The sequence below is a fragment of the Neovison vison genome, chromosome 12, assembly GCF_020171115.1.
Source record: "Neovison vison isolate M4711 chromosome 12, ASM_NN_V1, whole genome shotgun sequence".
Classification (NCBI taxonomy): domain Eukaryota; kingdom Metazoa; phylum Chordata; class Mammalia; order Carnivora; family Mustelidae; genus Neogale; species Neogale vison.
This window is the reverse complement of record NC_058102.1, coordinates 51,620,616-51,638,117: the sequence shown is the minus strand read 5'-3', so window position 1 is coordinate 51,638,117 and position 17,502 is coordinate 51,620,616. Positions and strand designations below refer to the sequence as shown.

The following is a 17,502-nucleotide window of genomic DNA, read 5'->3' as shown; positions in this document are numbered from 1 at the left end:
GGCCAGGAGGATTTCTTTTAATCTTTCTAGGTTCGGAAACTGGATGGCAAGAAAACTAATGCCTTGAACTTCAAGGCAGATTTCCTTTCAATTATTACTGTCTGGTGGCAGGAACCTGAGAAGAGGTCAAGGTGTGGTTTAGGAAGAGGCAGCTCCAGGGAAAGGCACTTGGAAGGGCAGGACAGAGAACAGCGGGAGAAGGTAACCGAAAGGAGGTAGAGAGTGCGCTAACGCTCCTAAGGTGAGAGAGTAAAAAAACTCTCCGCCTGGGGAGCCGCGCGCCGCTCAGGTGGCCTTTTCCCGCTCAGGTGAGCTCCTCCCGCGCCTCCCATTGGCCAAGGCGCCCGTGGCGCTGGGAGGGCGACGCAGCCCGGTCTAGTTCAGGGTCTAGGGCGGCGCGTCACTTCCGGTAGCGCGGAGCTTGTAAAACACCCTGGAGAGAAAATGGCGGCGGCAGCGGCTTCGGCTCCTCAGCAGCTCTCGGATGAGGAGCTTTTCTCTCAGCTCCGCCGTTACGGCCTGTCTCCTGGCCCAGTGACGGAGAGCACCCGCCCGGTCTACCTCAAGAAGCTGAAGAAGCTTCGAGAGGAAGAGCAGCAGCAGCACCGGTCTGGGGGCCGCGGCAACAAGACGCGGAACAGTAATAACAATAACACGGCAGCCGCCGCGGTTGCGGCGGCGGGACCGGCGGCGGCCGCCCCAGGGCTGGGGGTCCGGCCAGTCTCGGGCGATCACTCCTACTTGCGGACTCCGGGGGGCCTGGGCCGAATCTCGGCCTCGGGCCCGGAGAGCTCCTTGGGAGGGCCCGGGGGCACCTCGGCCGCCCCCACGGCTGGCAGCAAAGTGCTGCTGGGCTTCAGCTCGGACGAGTCGGACGTGGAGGCCAGTCCCCGGGACCAGGCCGGCGGCGGCGGTGGGAGGAAAGATCGGGCTTCGCTCCAGTACCGCGGGCTCAAACCGCTGTCGGCGCCCCTGGCCGCCAGCGAGGTGACTAACAGCAACTCGGCCGAACGCAGGAAGCCCCACTCGTGGTGGGGGGCCAGGCGGCCGGCGGCTGCGGAGCTGCAGACCCCGTCGGCGAGAGATGGAGCCGCGGAGGACGAGGAGGAGGAGGGGGAAGACGGGGAGGACAGGGACCCAGAGGCCGAGGAGCCGCTGTGGGCGAGCCGGACCGTGAACGGCAGCCGGCTTCTCTCCTACAGCTGCCGGGAGAACTATTCGGACTCGGAGGAAGAGGAGGACGACGACGTGGCCTCCAGCAGACAGGTATTAAAGGACGACTCCCTTTCCCGGCATCGGCCCAGGCGGAGCCACAGTAAGCCTCTCTCTTCGCTGACTGCTAAATCTGCCGGCGGCCGGCTGGAGACCTCTGTTCAGGGAGGGGGAGGAATCCAGATGAATGACAGGGCGGCGGCTGCGGGGAGTCTAGACAGGAGCCGAAACCTCGAAGAGTCGGCGGCGGCGGCGGCGGCGGAGCAGGGAGGAGGGTGTGATCCCCTGGACTCCAGCCCCATTCCTAGGTACCGTGTCAACGCTAAGAAACTGGCCCCTCTCCTGCCCCCACCACTGACTGACATGGACTCAACGTTGGATTCGTCCACAGGCTCCCTTCTTAAAACCAATAATCATATCGGCAGTGGGGCCTTCGGTGCGGACTCCCCCAGGATTTTTTCCAACAGCCTCCCTCCCGGTGCGTCGGTGGCTGCCTCTAGTTCACTCAGGATCAATCACTCCAATCATACGGGCGCCAATCATACCTATCTGAAAAACACATACAACAAACCGAAGCTTTCCGAACCCGAGGAGGAACTTCTCCAGCAATTTAAACGGGAGGAGGTGTCCCCTGCAGGGGGTTTCAGTGCCCACTACTTGTCGATGTTTCTCTTAACTGCTGCCTGCTTATTTTTCCTAATATTGGGACTGACTTACCTAGGAATGAGAGGGACAGGAGTATCCGAGGATGGAGGGCTCAGCAGTAAGTATTGAACCCTGTGGGGTAAGGAAACAAAGGGGGTATTGCTAGGGGTTTGTTGTAACCACACTGGGCATTTTACACCAGGTGACTGTCTGCAAGAACATGTTTTAATAGCGAGATGGCAGCAGATCGGGTGCATTTGTGTCGTCTTTAAGAAAGAACATTAGTACCATTATCAGAGCGATAATCCCATGCCTGGTTTTAAAATTTTTCTGTATGATCCATTGAGGAATTCAAAACATCATATAAAAGAGCAAAATATTACAAGTCTATTAGTAAAATGCATTTATGTGTGTGACTTAAATTTTCCTTTTAGCCTTAAATAACTGTGTGCAGATGGCGGTTACTTAACAGTATTGGAGTATTTTGATTGTTATGGGACATCATAGATGTTTTTTCAAATTGAGTTGTGATTCTAAAAGGCAATGTAAGAGCTCTTGAAATTGCAGTTAAATATTTTGGAATATTAAGTTCTGTATTTTCTATAGGTTCTATATTTTCTTTAAACGAATATAGAAGGTAGGAAGACACAGCTCAAAATTGATTGCCCAGGGGGCGCCTGGGTGGCTCACATGGTTCAGTGTCTGCCTTTGGCTTGGATCCTTGATGGGTCCTGATCTCAGGGTCCTGGGCTCAAACCCTGGACTCGTTAGGTTCCTAGCTCAGCAGGGGGTATGCCTCTCCCTTCTTCTCTGTCTCCCCCTGCTTGTGCTTGGTCTTTCTCTTTCTCAAATGAATAAATAAAATATTAAAAAATACTGTCCAGGCCAAAGCATCTTGCCTCATACCCCTGAAAAAGTAGCGGTAGGTCAGCGCAGGGCAGAGCAGGGGTTTGCCATTTATCTGATAGCAGTTTTTAGGCCCTGGGATTTACTTGCTCTAAAACACTGTGGGCAGGTGTGGTGTGTTCATTCATTCATTAAGCTGGCATCATCATCTATGCTGTAGGATAGAAGTAGGATACAGCAGTGATAAATCAAGAGTATTTCTGTCCTACAACACGAGGGTAGGTACAGATCATTTTGTGTTCTGTGAAGGAAATAAGGATGGAATAGTTGGTATATGCTGCTTGAGAGATAGTGAGAGTAGCTACTCTTTGAGGTAAGATCTGAAGCAGGAGGAGACAGCATTGTAGGGAGACAGGAGAGCACTCTGGGCAGAAATTGCAAGAAAGGTCTTGAGTCGAGCAAGAGCGTTCCTATGGGTTAGAGTGGTTAGAGTATCTTGAGCAAGGGGGAGTGAGCAAGAGTTTGAGCCTCCCTTTCCTTATCAGTGAGATGATGCTGATATCGATTAGAATGATGCCTACACAGATTGAAAAAGAGAAAGTAAATGTAGTGTGTGATGGACTGCTGAAGATATAATTTCTTAGTGTTAGGGCCCTCTCTCCACTCCCCCTGAAACGTCCTACCCTTTCACCCAGCATGAAGTCATTTTATTATGATTTGTGTTTATAAAATCAGCCTTACTTTTGTTTGTTTTGTTCCAAAATAGTGAATGTGCAGTTAGCAGATTTACATAAAGAGTAGGAATTAGAATGGTTATAGCCATTTCTAAGATCATCAAAGAATAGTTTATTACTCTGTTGCTTAATTAGAGGAGTAAGAAAAGGCCTGAAACCCAGCACTCACTTTAACTTGCTCCCTGGGAGCAAGAGTGATACATTGTGTTCTGTCTCAGATAATTTGGGAGAACAAGAAATAAGGTCACACTAGAAGTTAAACTAGTAAACTTCACATAAATTAATGACATTATTATTACTGATGGGCACAATTCTCGATTAAGGTGACTGTCACATCTTTCAACTCACTGTTAAGAGGAGTAAGTTTTGTTTTCTTAAGTACGAAAATTTTGGTTGGAATAGAAAGGGATAGGACTGCTAGGGTTTTAGTAGCCCCTTCACCAATGTGGAAGGAAAGAAATTGTGTTTTTTGTATTTTTTAATACATGGTAAAAGTAAAGTAGTTTGGGTGATGGAAACAACAGTGGCTAAGAGGTAGAGGATCTGGGTACTAGGACTTGTCCAAATGACTTAGTTCCTTAACCTCTGAAACCTCATTCTTCTGTGTTAAATAGGAGTAATAATTTCTGCTGTCTATGGGGTTGTTGTAAGGATCACTTGAGGTAGCTTATTAAATAACCATAAAGTGGTATTATTTAAAGTTTAGATAAAATTTGTTGTATTCCTGGTAAACTATGGTATCTATGTTAAGAGAAATAGTTAAGTCATTTCTGTAAATATTTAGTAGTGGATTTCTTATTCAGCATTTAATTTTTATTAAATTCCATTAAAAATACAATGTAGACATTGATACAGAAATTTGAATCAAAGTGTAATGAATCCTTAACTGTACTGTATATTTGATTTACTGAATACTCTGGTGGAAAGACGTGCCTGCTAATTCAGTTAGTCTGCACACCTAACGGTGAATAACTTTCACTCCCTATATTTATGTATTCTGAATCCTTTGTCATAGTATAATGGTTAACCAGAGCTTAACCATAGGGTTCATTGGTCAAATAGTGTGCTTAAAGAAATAGTTTTGCTTTGAGTAATAATTTTACCAGAAGATTGTAGGTTATTTATGAGAGTAAGCTTTAGTAAGCTTTTATTAGTTGTCATTTAAGTTATGTGTAATGTATAATAGATTTGCCTTTTAAATAGTTCTTAATCATTTGGTCTTTGAAAATTTCTTATCAATACCCTAGTTTTATTAATTAAATTGCTTTTATTAGTTAAATTTCTATGAGTCTCTACTTCCTAATCTGTATAACTAGGGGGTTGGAGTAGATGATCCCTAAGTTCTCTCTAGCTCCAAGGTTTAAGAGTCTAACTTTGTACTGTCTTACCAAAATGACTCAAGGATCAGCCTGCAGTGAGATTAGGTCATGACAATCCAACAAGAGAAAATGGAGATGCAGAATAGATTGGCTGTCTTGGGTTCATGTGGTCATTAAATAAAAATTGTTTTCCAATTAGGACAGGCATGCTTTTTGTAGAAATTTTGGGTAGAGATTTATGAAGCAAAAAATGAATAAGTATTGTCTACCTCTACCTTCTAGTCTCCCATTCACCCCTGGTATAAATAAGTTCAGATAATACCTCTCAGAAGTTTCTTTTTTTTTTTTTTTTAAAAGATTTTATTTATTTGTCAGAGAGGGAGAGAGCGAGCAAGCACAGGCAGACAGAGAGGCAGGCAGAAGCAGAGGGAGAAGCAGGCTCCCCGTCGAGCAAGGAGCCCGATGTGGGACTCGATCCCAGGACCCTGGGATCATGACCTGAGCCGAAGGCAGCCGCTTAACCAACTGAGCCACCCAGGCGTCCCCCTCTCAAAAGTTTCTTAATGCTTTTCATGTAAATACATACAATAGAGTACCTACTCTGTGCCAAGCACCATTTTAAGTGTTCGGGGGGTGGGGAGAGGAAAGGGAAGATGGACAAGTAAACAAATAAGGATTTGAGAGAGCGATAGTTGCTAACACAATTAATGATAGTAACTTTGCCTGGGATAGAAGAAGATATGAACAAATACTTCTCCAGTGAAGACATACAAATGGCTATCAGACACCTGAAAAAATGTTTATCATCACTAGCTATCAGGGAGATTCAAATTAAAACCCACATTGAGATACCACCTTACACCAGTTAGAATGGCCAAAATTAGCAAGACAGGAAACAACATGTGTTGGAGGGGATGTGGAGAAAGGGGAACACTCTTCCACTGTTAGTGGGAATGCAAGTTGGTGCAGCCACTTTGGAAAACAGTGTGGAGATTCCTCAAGAAATTAAAAATAGAGCTTCCCTATGACCCTGCAATTGCACTACTGGGTATTTACCCCAAAGATACAGATGTCGTGAAAAGAAGGGCCATCTGTACCCCAATGTTTATAGCAGCAATGGCCACGGTCGCCAAACTGTGGAAAGAACCAAGATGCCCTTCAACGGACAAATGGATAAGGAAGATGTGGTCCATATACACTATGGAGTATTCCGCCTCCATCAGAAAGGATGCATACCCAACTTTTGTAGCAACATGGATGGGACTGAAAGAGATTATGCTGAGTGAAATAAGTCAAGCAGGGAGAGTCAGTTATCATATGGTTTCACTTATTTGTGGAGTATAACAAATAGCATGGAGGACAAGGGGAGATGGAGAGGAGAAGGGAGTTGAGGGAAATTGGAAGAAAAGGTGAACCATGAGAGACTTTGGACTCTGAAAAACAACCTGAGGGTTTTGAAGGGGTGGGGGAGGTGGGAGGTTGGGGGAGCCAGGTGGTGGGTATTAGAGAGGGCATGAATTGCATGGAGCACTGGGTATGGTACAAAAACAATGAATACTGTTACGCTGAAAAGAAAAAAAAAAAAAGAATATGGAATATTACAGGTGAGCAGGCCTCTCCAAGGAGGTGACGTTTGGACTGAAACCTGAATGTCTTGAAGGAACTAGCCATTGACAGGGAGAAAAGCACTCCAGGCAGAAGTAACAGCCAGTGCAAAACTCTCTAGGCAAGAACCGGCTTGGCAAGTTGGAGCATCAGAACAGAGTGGCCGGTGTGGCTGGGATATAGTGAATGAGGGAGAACGGTATATGAAGTTAGAAGTACGGAGGGGGCCAGTTCGTAAAGGACCTATAGGCCTTGAGAGCCACAGAAAGGAGTCATAATTTTATTTCAAAGTGATGTTATATCTATCCTGCTACTAATTTTTTCACTTAACCTTGTATGTTGAGTAATTTTCTATACACCAAGTTTAAGTACAAGGCATAAGTTAAAAATCTTACTCTCCCCTGGTCCCTAGAAAGAATGAGAACATTCTATAACAATGTTAAAATCTGTGCCACCCTGAAAATGTTCTTCAACCCTGTGTTCTCCTCCAGCTGTTACTGTCCTCTCAGCCAAGACTGGTATCTCTGCCTCTGCCATTCACTCAACCCATTTAGTTTAGCTTTACCATCCATTCCTCTGTAACCTCTTCTTCAAGACACAAGTTACTCAATTGCCAAATGTAAGAGAGGCATTGAAGTTCTTAGCTTTGCCTCTTTGATCCATTCAGTTCAGTGATTAACTCTTCTTCCTGGAACTCTCCAGACTTCTGTATCACTGCTCTCTCCCAGTTTTCTTTTTACTCATGTCTGTCTGTGTTTTAAATATTGGTGGTCTCTAAGACTCTTCTTGTCTTTGGTTCTATCCTTTTGTATAGTTTCTGGCTAATACCTCCTGATTTTATATTTTTGCCTTAAATGTTCTCTTCTGAGTTCTAGACTTAGCTATTTGTTTATTGGACAGTTTCTTCTGGGTGTTCCAGAAGTACCCATCCTCTGTACTCATTGGCTTTCCTTTCGCCTTGTTTCCCCATCTCTGTTCCCTGTTTTAGTTAATAGCACTTCCATCTACCCAGGACTCAAGCTAGGAACTTTGAATTTACCTAGAGCCCTTCCATCCCTTCATGCTCCTACCAAATTTAAAACCTCAGTCCAGTTGGTTACTAAGTCCTGTAGTTCTATCTCCATAGGTCTTTTGAATCTTTTTCTCTCCATCATTGTTGCTCTAAGTTAGTCTTTTGCCTGATCTGCTTTAGTAATCTTTTGTCAGGTGTCCCTCCTTCTAGGCTCTAGCTCTTCAATCCATTTTCAGTGCCAGAGCAATATTTCTAAAACACAAATGTGGTAATACACTCTCTTTCTCTTACTCATTGGATAAAATCTAAATTCTTTGGCTAAACTGTTTATGTTCTGACTATGCCTGCTTTTTCTAGCTTCATTTCCTAACAGTTCGTCTTACCACTTACTCTCTGGATAAATTGGAGTTTTCTGGTTACTGCTTGTTGTTCACTGAATATATATCATAAAATTTCATGCCTTTATGCCTTTGCACATTATTCCCTTCTTTGGGAAGGTTGCCTCTCTGAACTGCTATTCATTCTTAAAAGTGTATCCACCTCTGGATATTTTCTCTGACTCCACATACTCTTTACCAGGAGTTTGGGTATATTCAAACTCTGCTCAGGATCTTATACATCCTTCACAGCATTTATTATAAAGTATTATAATGGGGTCCATCCATGGTGCCAGTTCGATTACAGTTCCTTGAAGAAATAGTTCCAGAGGAATTGAATACACTGGTAAGTGGCCCAGGCTTTACATTCATCTCTGAGTTTGAATCTAATTTCTCTCTTACACCCGTTCCATGACTTTACTAGAAGATACTCAGTTCCCTGATATTAAAAAAACGAGGACGGTAGTACCTGCCTCAGGGTGGCTTTCAGTATTATGTGAGGTCATGTATGTAAAGTTTTTTGTGTTGTTAGCCTGGCTTAGGGGAATTGCTCAGTAGACCCAACTCACATTAGTATCCCTGGTACAAGTTCATTCCTTCATAAATATTTGTTGAAAATGATCGCATATCAGATACTTTACATGCACTGATTAACTCATCATCAACTCAGTAATTGATTACCTACTCAGTACCTAACAATACTTAGTACTGGGAAGGATGCAAAAGAAATTTCATTCTTGCAGAAGCCTCCACTCCACTAATAATAGTCACAAAAATGGTTAAGAAGTATATCAGGTAATAGGTGATAAGTGCCACCCTTTTGTAAAAAGGGCGAGTTCAGTGTGTACTGGATCAGCCTCAAATGATCAGAAGCTCTGTTTCCAAATTTGGACTTAATTCCGTAGGTTGAACAGTGGGAATCCATGCAGGTTTTTAAGCAGAGGACTAGCATAATCAAGTTGATTTTTTTTTTAAAGACTTTATTTATCTGAGAGAGAGGAACGAGTGAGAGAGAGCATGAGCTGGGGGAGAGGCAGACTTCCCACTGAGCAGGGAGCCTGATGTGGGGCTTGATCCCAGGACTCTGGGATCATGACCTGAGCCGAAGGCAGAGGCTTAACCAAATGAACCACCCAGGTGTCCCTACAGTTGCTTTTTAAAAATATATATTCTTTTCCAAGTAATTAGACTAGAACAAGTGGCTAGTCCAAAACTTGGTGTGTATAACGAAGTAGGCGTAAGGATTTCGAAAAATAGTTGTTTCCCTCATTCTTGAGGAATGAAAGCTGAACATTTAAAGTTTTTCGAATTAAAGTTTTTCGAAGTTGACTATTCTGTAAGGAAAAAAATATTCTAGTACTTGAAGAATATTCCTGGGAACACCAGAAGTTTGTATATCACAGTTTGATGGTTTAAATAAAATACACTCTGTGGAATTGTCTTTCATTTGGAAATTATCTCTAGTATAATTTAAAATAAAAGTCATCAGAGCGAAAACATGTGAATTCTCCATGATATATCCAGGGAGCCTAGTTTGAGGAAAATTGGCATAGATATTGGGGCTTGGATTGAGGAGGCAGACCTGGGTTTGAATATTGGCCCTTGTTTTTCTATTAAAGTCAAGTTGCTGAACCACTGTGAACTTCACTATCCTCATCTGTAAAATAGAACTGAGAATTAAATGGAATGATGCATGTAAAGTACTTGGCTCAATACATGACACAAAGTAATAAGAGTAACAGCAGCTAACCCTAAATAGCATTATGTGCCAGGCACTGCGTTGGACAATTTTAATTGTTACTCAGCCTTCTTGAGGCATTTTGTACATGAGGACTGTGTATATGTTCTCTACCATAATTGTTATCCAGAAAATTATGAAAGATAAATGGGTGGGTGAAGCAGATTAATGCATGAAATCCTAGAAATGTCAGGAATAATCTGAAATCTAACAACTTTAGGACAACGAGGTACAAATTCATACTTAGGCGACAGTTAGGAATCCTGTGAGACTATCCTTACTTAAGGTTTTAGATTAATTCATTAATTCACTGATAACATGAGTGGGCCAGTCTGCTCTAATATAATGCAAACTATAATAAATAATATGTAAAACTGTAAAGCGTGACACTCTTTCTAATTTTTGGAAGAGAAGCCGTAAGAGACTCTTACTTTCATGAAACAAACTGAGGGTTGCTGAAGTGGAGGGGGTGGGAAGGAATGGGTAGGGCTGGGTGATGGACATTGGGGAGGGTATGTGTTGTGAGCATGTAAATTATGTGAGACTGATGAATCACAGACCGGTATCCCTGAAACAATATATTATATGTTAATAATAATAAAAAATAAATTTTAAAAAGTCTGAGAAAGACCCCCCCAAAAAAGGAAAGATTTGCTGTCTAAAACTGGTAGTCTTCTGATTTTACAATACCACTTTAAAACTTATGTTTTTCCATTGTTCCATTTTTAAGATGTAAAGATCTTTTGTATGTTTGTTCTCCCATTTTTTTGCTTCTTAAAAAAAAAAATTCATACATGTTTTTTCTATGCTTATATTTCTTTCAGTGGAAATGATCCGTTCTGTAATTTCAGGGGTACTTTTAAAAAATCAGATATTTTCACGATTCCTCAGTAGAGTTGTAAAGTTTTAAAACTAAACTCTTACTGCTCATTAATTATTTTATGTTAACTTTACCTCTGAAAAATATTTTACATAAGTAAAAGGAACCTTACTGCAAAGAGATTTGTAACATCAGTGCAGAGAGAGATTTAATCTAGTTTTTAAGTAGTTTAAAAATGAAGTATACCTGGGGCGCCTGGGTGGCTCAGTGGGTTAAAGCCTCTGCTTTTGGCTCAGGTCATGATCCCAGGGTCCTGGGATCGAGCCCCGCATCGGGCTCTCTGCTTGGCAGGGAGCCTGCTTCCTCCTCTCTCTCTGCCTGCCTCTCTGCCTACTTGTGATCTCTCTCTGTCAAATAAATAAATAAAATCTTAAAAAAAAAAAAATGAAGTATACCTTCAAGTATTGGAAATCTCCTTCTATAAGTGTGATAAACAAGTAATAGTGATTTCTTTATGAAAATTATAATAATCTTTATTTTAATCTTACATTTACTTTGCGCTAAAAATAGCTACCATTTAATTTGGGAATGCAGCCTCATACTAATTGTGGAAATTGTTAATGACAATTATTGTTGGATAACTTTAGATTTTGACTTCCATATTCAGAATTTATTTTTGAAAGATTTTAAATTGAACCAGTAGCAGTGCGGTTGAACAATAACCTCGACTTTGATGTTTTAATAATGTATACTTTAACCTGAGCCTCATTTTAAAAAAAATCTTGATTTAGTTAATAATCTTTTATTAACAACACTGTCAAAATTATTAAGTGAGTTGACCAGGAAGAAAGTGTTTAGGTTATAATACTTGTTTGATGTAGTTAAATTTTACATGTTTGACATCATTCCTTTGAAAATTGATTTCTAAAGAAATTAACTTTTTAAAGGGATTATAAAAATTTATAGTAACAGATACTAATGTCTGAAAATAAGATAACAGATCCATCATGTGGAAGCCATAATGTATTACTTTTATGATGTCTTAATTTTTTCTTTAGTTCTAAAGGTATAGATTTAAAATTACACTGTGGTTTTTTGTTTTTTGTTTTTTCTTAATCTGGGTAGCAGATTTATTGCTTAGTGGCCACAGCTTTTTGCTTAAAATGATATCAAGTGGCAAACTAACATTTAGAAACAAGTCTTGGGTGCAAAATTATGTGAGAGTTTAGTTCAGCTGTCTTGAACTGAGTGATGACTATGCACCAACAATTGGTTCTTGCCTTGAATGTGACTGAATAGAAAAAAAAATGCTTTAGGAGCATTGAGCATTTTAACACATAGCAGAGCATTAATAATGTTTTGCAGTTAGGGACTCCTTTTATATGTATATGTACAAAAGGAATTTGCTGATTGTCTGTAATTCCTGAAAGCACTTTACACTTACAAGGGAAGCTCTATAGGAATTCACCTAGATACACTTTTTTAAACCTCCATATGGAGAGCGTCATTGAAATTAATTAGGGGAAGGGCGAATCTTAGAATAATGGTTTCTTCTAGTCCCTGGGCTATGGTTTAGACCCTTGGTCAACCTAATTAATGACTTTGTAGGTTTGTAAGGGTACCTCCCCCATGATATCACAGACACTTTCTTGTTTGATTTAATTACTTGAAGCACAATTAAGTTTATTCTCTTCATTCATCCATTCACCCACTTATAAATTACTTATTGAGCACCTACTGTGTGCCACATAATATCAGAAGTTGAGTATATACTTTCTAGAACTATAGGAGTGAAACTCTTTGCCAAGATACATAAACTGCTTCCCTTTCTCCCACATCATGGTGGCATTCTCTTCTTTCTCCAAAATATCTATGTATTAAATAGCCCCCAGAATTGAGATTTGGTTACAGTATTGTGACTTAGAAAACATAATGTGAAAAATTAATTTCTGCATATTTGAGTATGCCCTATAATAAAGTTTACCACAATGTGTAAACACAATGTGTTTACCACAATGTGTTTACCACAATGTGTATGCTATACAAACGAAATAGTTCCATTTCTTGCAGATTTTTAGAAATATTTTAAAAAGTAAAAAAGGACAAGACATGAAGAATGAATTTGCCAAAAATGAAAATGTTATCAGTATGAAGTGTTTATGATTATAGTACAAGATGTTCTAGAAGTATTCTTATGCTTATGACAAAAAGTCTTGTTTTTGAAACATGTCGTCTCCAAATGTTCCATCTTTCAAATTCTAAAGCCTTAAATGATAAAAGCATTTATTGAGAACTTTCTATGTATGGGCATTTTATCTTAGTTTTTATGAGGGGAGCTACTAAATATTATCTGAGAAAACTGAAATGTAGGTGGAATATGGTTACAGGTGACTTGTCCAGTATCCCACAGCTACTAAGTTTTGGAGCCAGCCATTTGAACCCATGATCTGACTTCAGGGTCCACAATCTTAACCACTAGGCGGCAGTAGTTTTTTTTATGCATCTTTTTTCACCTACTGACTTTATTTGGGCAGGTAAGTCACTTGGAACCTCTGGGCCTTGGCTTTTGCATCTGTCAAGTTAGTGGATAATAAAATCAACTTCTAATCAATGATCTTTGTAGGAAACTAAGGTGATAATGTCTATGAAAGTGCTTTGGAGAAATTTGAAGTGATACATAGCTATACTTTTAATACATTAATTTACAATTTCCCAGCTACAGTAGTCTACTTAAACAACACGTGGTCAGCACCGTGTATGACATGTCCTGTCAGTGATGTTAATAAGTAATAGAAGAGTCCATTAAATTTATAATAATTGTCAGTATCTTTCAAGCTTACTCTCAAGCTGTCCAAGGAGATAAAAGGAGTCCTCTTTTTATATTACCTAATTACTGCTTTATTTCTGGGTGCTGAAAAGGAATATTCTTATTTTTGCAGTTATGTTAATTTAATAGGCAATGAAGCACAATTTGAAATTAGATTTTACTCTTGTTGACCGTTAGAAAGTTGATTTGCTGATAGGAGAGTCAGAGATGAAATACGTTGCTTTAATCCAAAATAGAGTAGTGAATTTGAGACCGAAGAAATTTCTTGGGAATGTGGATAGGTCTTTAGAGTCAGCTTCTGTTAACATTATCTGAAGAACAGACAATGTTTGCAGCTGGTAGAGAAGGCTGGCCTTTCACATGTTGTTTTTCAGCGAGTTTGTCAGATGCCATGAACACTATTACTGCGGAAGTGGGAAGATAAGGTTTGTCCCTGTGAATAGGCAATAGACTGAATGGTGATAATCGAGAGATTGGGGGGCATAAAATAATAAAATGGACTTGATAAGCAGGATGTTAAAATCATGCTACTTAAGTTATAAGGAATTTAAAGTGCATTAGGATCTCAGTCTCCTATATCGTTGATATGAAGTACATAATGAAATTTTCCTCCCATTTCCCATTTGAAACTATATCAAAGATGTGATTTGTTTAGACCAGAGCTGTCTAATAGAAATACAGTACAAATATGGAGTATTTAAATCGTAAGTCACTACAGTGAATTAGAAATAACAGAACAGTGGCAGAACTAAATCTCTCACCTACCTGCCCTGGATAAGTGGCCATGTTTGATGATATAAGGGTATAAAGTGGCATAAAGGACTTCTTAGTTTAAAGCAGAAGTGATGTCCCCTAAATTCTCACTCATTTCTTATTTGGAATATTCCTTTATATTCTTCTGACCATTTCCTGTTGTAAACTGCTTTGTATAGCTCTTCAGACTAGACATGTAGGAGAGAGGGAGGGCCTTTTGGTTCTGTCGCATGACTGTCCCAAGAGATAAGGGGAAAGTTAGCTCCGATTTAGAAAAATGAAAACAGAATGACTAATAAAGCTTTTGTTGGCCAATATGAAAAATTTTAAGGATTTCAGTATCTTGCCTTTTGAGAAAGATTTTGGGATGCTTTTATTCATCATGCTCTTTCAATTGTAAAAACTATCTCAGTTCTTTCACAAGGTGCTATTTTATGGTAGATTTGCACTTAACAATATCTCCTTAATGAATCTGAATAAATTCTTTGAACTACATTCTGATTACTAGAGAATGTTTGCTCACAAAGTCAAGCTGTTTACTTCCAAAGGGAAAAAATGGGCAGTCCTTAATTTTTGAATGGGTTGTCTTCCAGATCATCTGTAAAATAGTTGTTTGAACTTGGAAATGTTTACATACTGCTTTTTAAGCTAGCGCATAGAAGCCTATTTAAAATTTATGTCTTTTTTTAGTACTGATACAGTATTGGTTTAACTTTTGGGTCCTCAGCACTGTGGCTCATCTTCTGTGGGAGTTGGATGAGGAAGCAAATTTATTTTTTGACTTTTTACATTTCCTTACACTTTTTCATTTTTTAAAAAAATTTGAATTCAGTTAACATGTAGCGTATTATTAATTTCAGAGGTAGAGTTCAGTGATTCATTAGTCTTATGTAAAACATAAGACATTACATCATGTACCCTCCTGAATGTCCATCACCCAGTTATCCCACCTCCCCTCCCCCCTCTCCTGCAACCCTTAATTTGCAACCCCCTTAATTTGTTTCCTATGATTAGGAGTCTCCTATGGTTTGTCTCCCTCTCTGATTTTGTCTTGTTTTATTTTTCCCTCCCTTCCCCCATGATTCTCTTTTGTTTCTTAAATTCCATATATGAGTGAAATCATACAATTGTCTTTCTCTGGTTGACTTATTTCCCTTAGCATAATAGCCTCTAGTTCTCTCCACGTTGTTGCAAATGGCAAGATTTTTGGGGTTTTGATGACTGCATAATATTCCATTGTATATACATACCACATCTTTATCCATTCATCTGTCGATGGACATTGGGCTCTTTTCCTAGTTTGGCTATTGTGGACATTGCTGCTATAAACATTGGGGTGCGGGTACCCCTTCAGATCACTATATATGTATTTTTGGGATAAATAATTAGTAGTGCAATTGCTGGATTGTAGGGTAACTCTCTTTTTACCTTCTTGAGGAAAGTCCTTACTGTTTTCCAGAGTGTCTGCACCAGCTTGCATTCCCACCAACAGTGTAGGAGGTTCCCCTTTTGCTGCATCCTCTCCACCATTTCTCATACTTTTTCATCTTTTAATTCTTCTTATACTGGCCTAGCTTCCTCTTGTTTTGCTATAGTCTGGCCAAATATCCAAGTGCTCAATACTTCAAATCTTTTTTTTTTTAATTGAGAGATAATCGACATATAAATACAACATTATGTATTAGTTTTAGTTGTATAACATAATGATTTGATATGTATATATCACAAAATGGTTACCACGGTAAATTTAGTTAACATCCATCACCTCACGTAGTTTTTCTTCTTGTGATGAGAAGCTTTAGGATCTACTATTTTGACAGTTTTCAAATATACAGTACAAATATACAGTACAGTGAAATTAACCATAGTCACCATGCTGTACATTTTATCCCCAGGACTTATGCTGGGGATACAACTGGAAGTTTGTACCTTTTGACCACCTTTACCTATTTTTTCTTTATAAGAGAGGGAGGGGGAGGGGCAGAGGAAGAGGGGGAAAGAATCTTAAGCAAGCTGGCTCCATACCCAGTGCTCTGATCTCACAACCTTGAGCTGAGATCATGACCTGAGCTGAAATCAAGAGTGGGATGGTTAACCAGTTGAGTCACTCAGGCACACTCCACCCCATCCCTGTCTCTGGCAACCATCAGTATGTTCTCTATACCTATGAGTTTTTTTTTTTTAGTTCCACATATAAGTGAGATCATACAGTGTTTGTCTTTTGTGACTTAACTTCACTCTGCATAAAAGAGTAGGTCCATTTACTGGGTGCTTGGCAAATGTAAACATTTATTATTCTTAAGCATTTTAAATGTTTTATGAGTGAGGACTCTAATGGAGGATTAGCTTCATCACTTTGTCCAAGGTTATATAGGTAAGAGAGGGGAGTTGTTGTTGGTTGAACCCTACCATGTTTTGAAAGCTCATCCTCTAACCATTGTACTCTACTGCATTCCCCTTTTGTATACCCTCTCCTTTATCAAATTTCAACTTCTTTTATTCCCTTAATTCAGCTACTTTAGCCAAATGTTAGGGAAAGCTATCTGATTAAATTTGCAATGTTGTAGAATTCTCATAATAAAAATCATATGATTTTTTGATAAAATTTGATAAATGTGATTATCTTTAGTGAGGATTGAGGCAGTATGAAATCAGAGCTTCGTTCCACCTCTCTAAATCATCCTTCATCTTTATATGTATAGTAGTTAGGTTGCCTACATTTCTCATTTAGAATTTATGTCAGTAGTTCTTAACTTATGGGCTGAGAACATTTGGGAGCTGTACCTCTTACAGCGTGTTTGAGGACCTGACTGATGATTTGGTTTTCTCATATTGTGTATTGTTTGCAGCTGTATATCAATGTTGCTGTGGTTAGAATACAAAAAATTATTCATGGTAGCATTTTGTCATTTTTTTCTTTGTAAGTGAATATTAAAAATACTATTGTGGGAATCTGAATGTCGATAAAGATGAAGAAGTCCTTTTTCTTCAGAGATGGAGAAGCATTGCTTTTAAAGCATGCTGTCAGGTAAATACACTGGTTATATTTTAGAATTTGTTTTTAAGTCATTCATAATAAATGTCAGGGGATCAGTTGTAATGTTCAAATGACTGACTGACTGGCTAATTTAACTGGTAAAAAGTCTTCTTCTCAAGGTGATGGTACTTTCAATATAAGATTTCATTAACTCAGATTCTATCCCTGATAAGTGCAAATTTTGGCAATTAGTAAAAAAAATTCAGGCATTATAAAAATTTTTGGCAGGGGTCTTCCCTTATCATTGCAGTGTAGCTTTTCTTCAGTTTTTTTAAAATCTGCCTATTTTCCTTGTGTGGTACAAAATTAACTATCTCTAGTCATTTACAATGTTAAACACAGAGTGCATTGTGATTGAGAGTGTTACTCCATAGAAGAGAAGACTTGTGTTTAATTGTATGAGAAATGCCTCTTGCTTTATTGCATTGCACTGGAGGTAGGTTGTACAGGATATCACAGATCTCCAGATTCTCCAGATTCTCATTTAGCAATATTCTTTCAGAACAGACCTTGTTATAATACAATTCCACTTTATTCTTGGCAGTGTAAACCTTGAGGAAGTGTCAGAGACAGTCTC

The 17,502-nt window shown here is 39.6% G+C and overlaps 1 protein-coding gene across 3 annotated transcripts in view; it reads left to right on the top strand.

Annotated features, from left to right (window-relative positions):
- The first annotated feature begins 421 nt into the window (after nt 1-421).
- Nucleotides 422-17,502, top strand: part of LEMD3 (LEM domain containing 3) — a 77,684-nt gene continuing 60,603 nt past the window's right edge. For all 3 annotated transcript variants that reach the window (XR_006381385.1, XR_006381384.1, XM_044228359.1), the window contains exon 1: nt 422-1,975. Coding sequence is in view for 1 of the 3 variants with exons in the window: in XM_044228359.1 (XP_044084294.1) it covers nt 445-1,975 (1,531 nt within the window). In the remaining 2 variants the exon portion in view is untranslated. The remainder of the gene's footprint in view (nt 1,976-17,502) is intronic.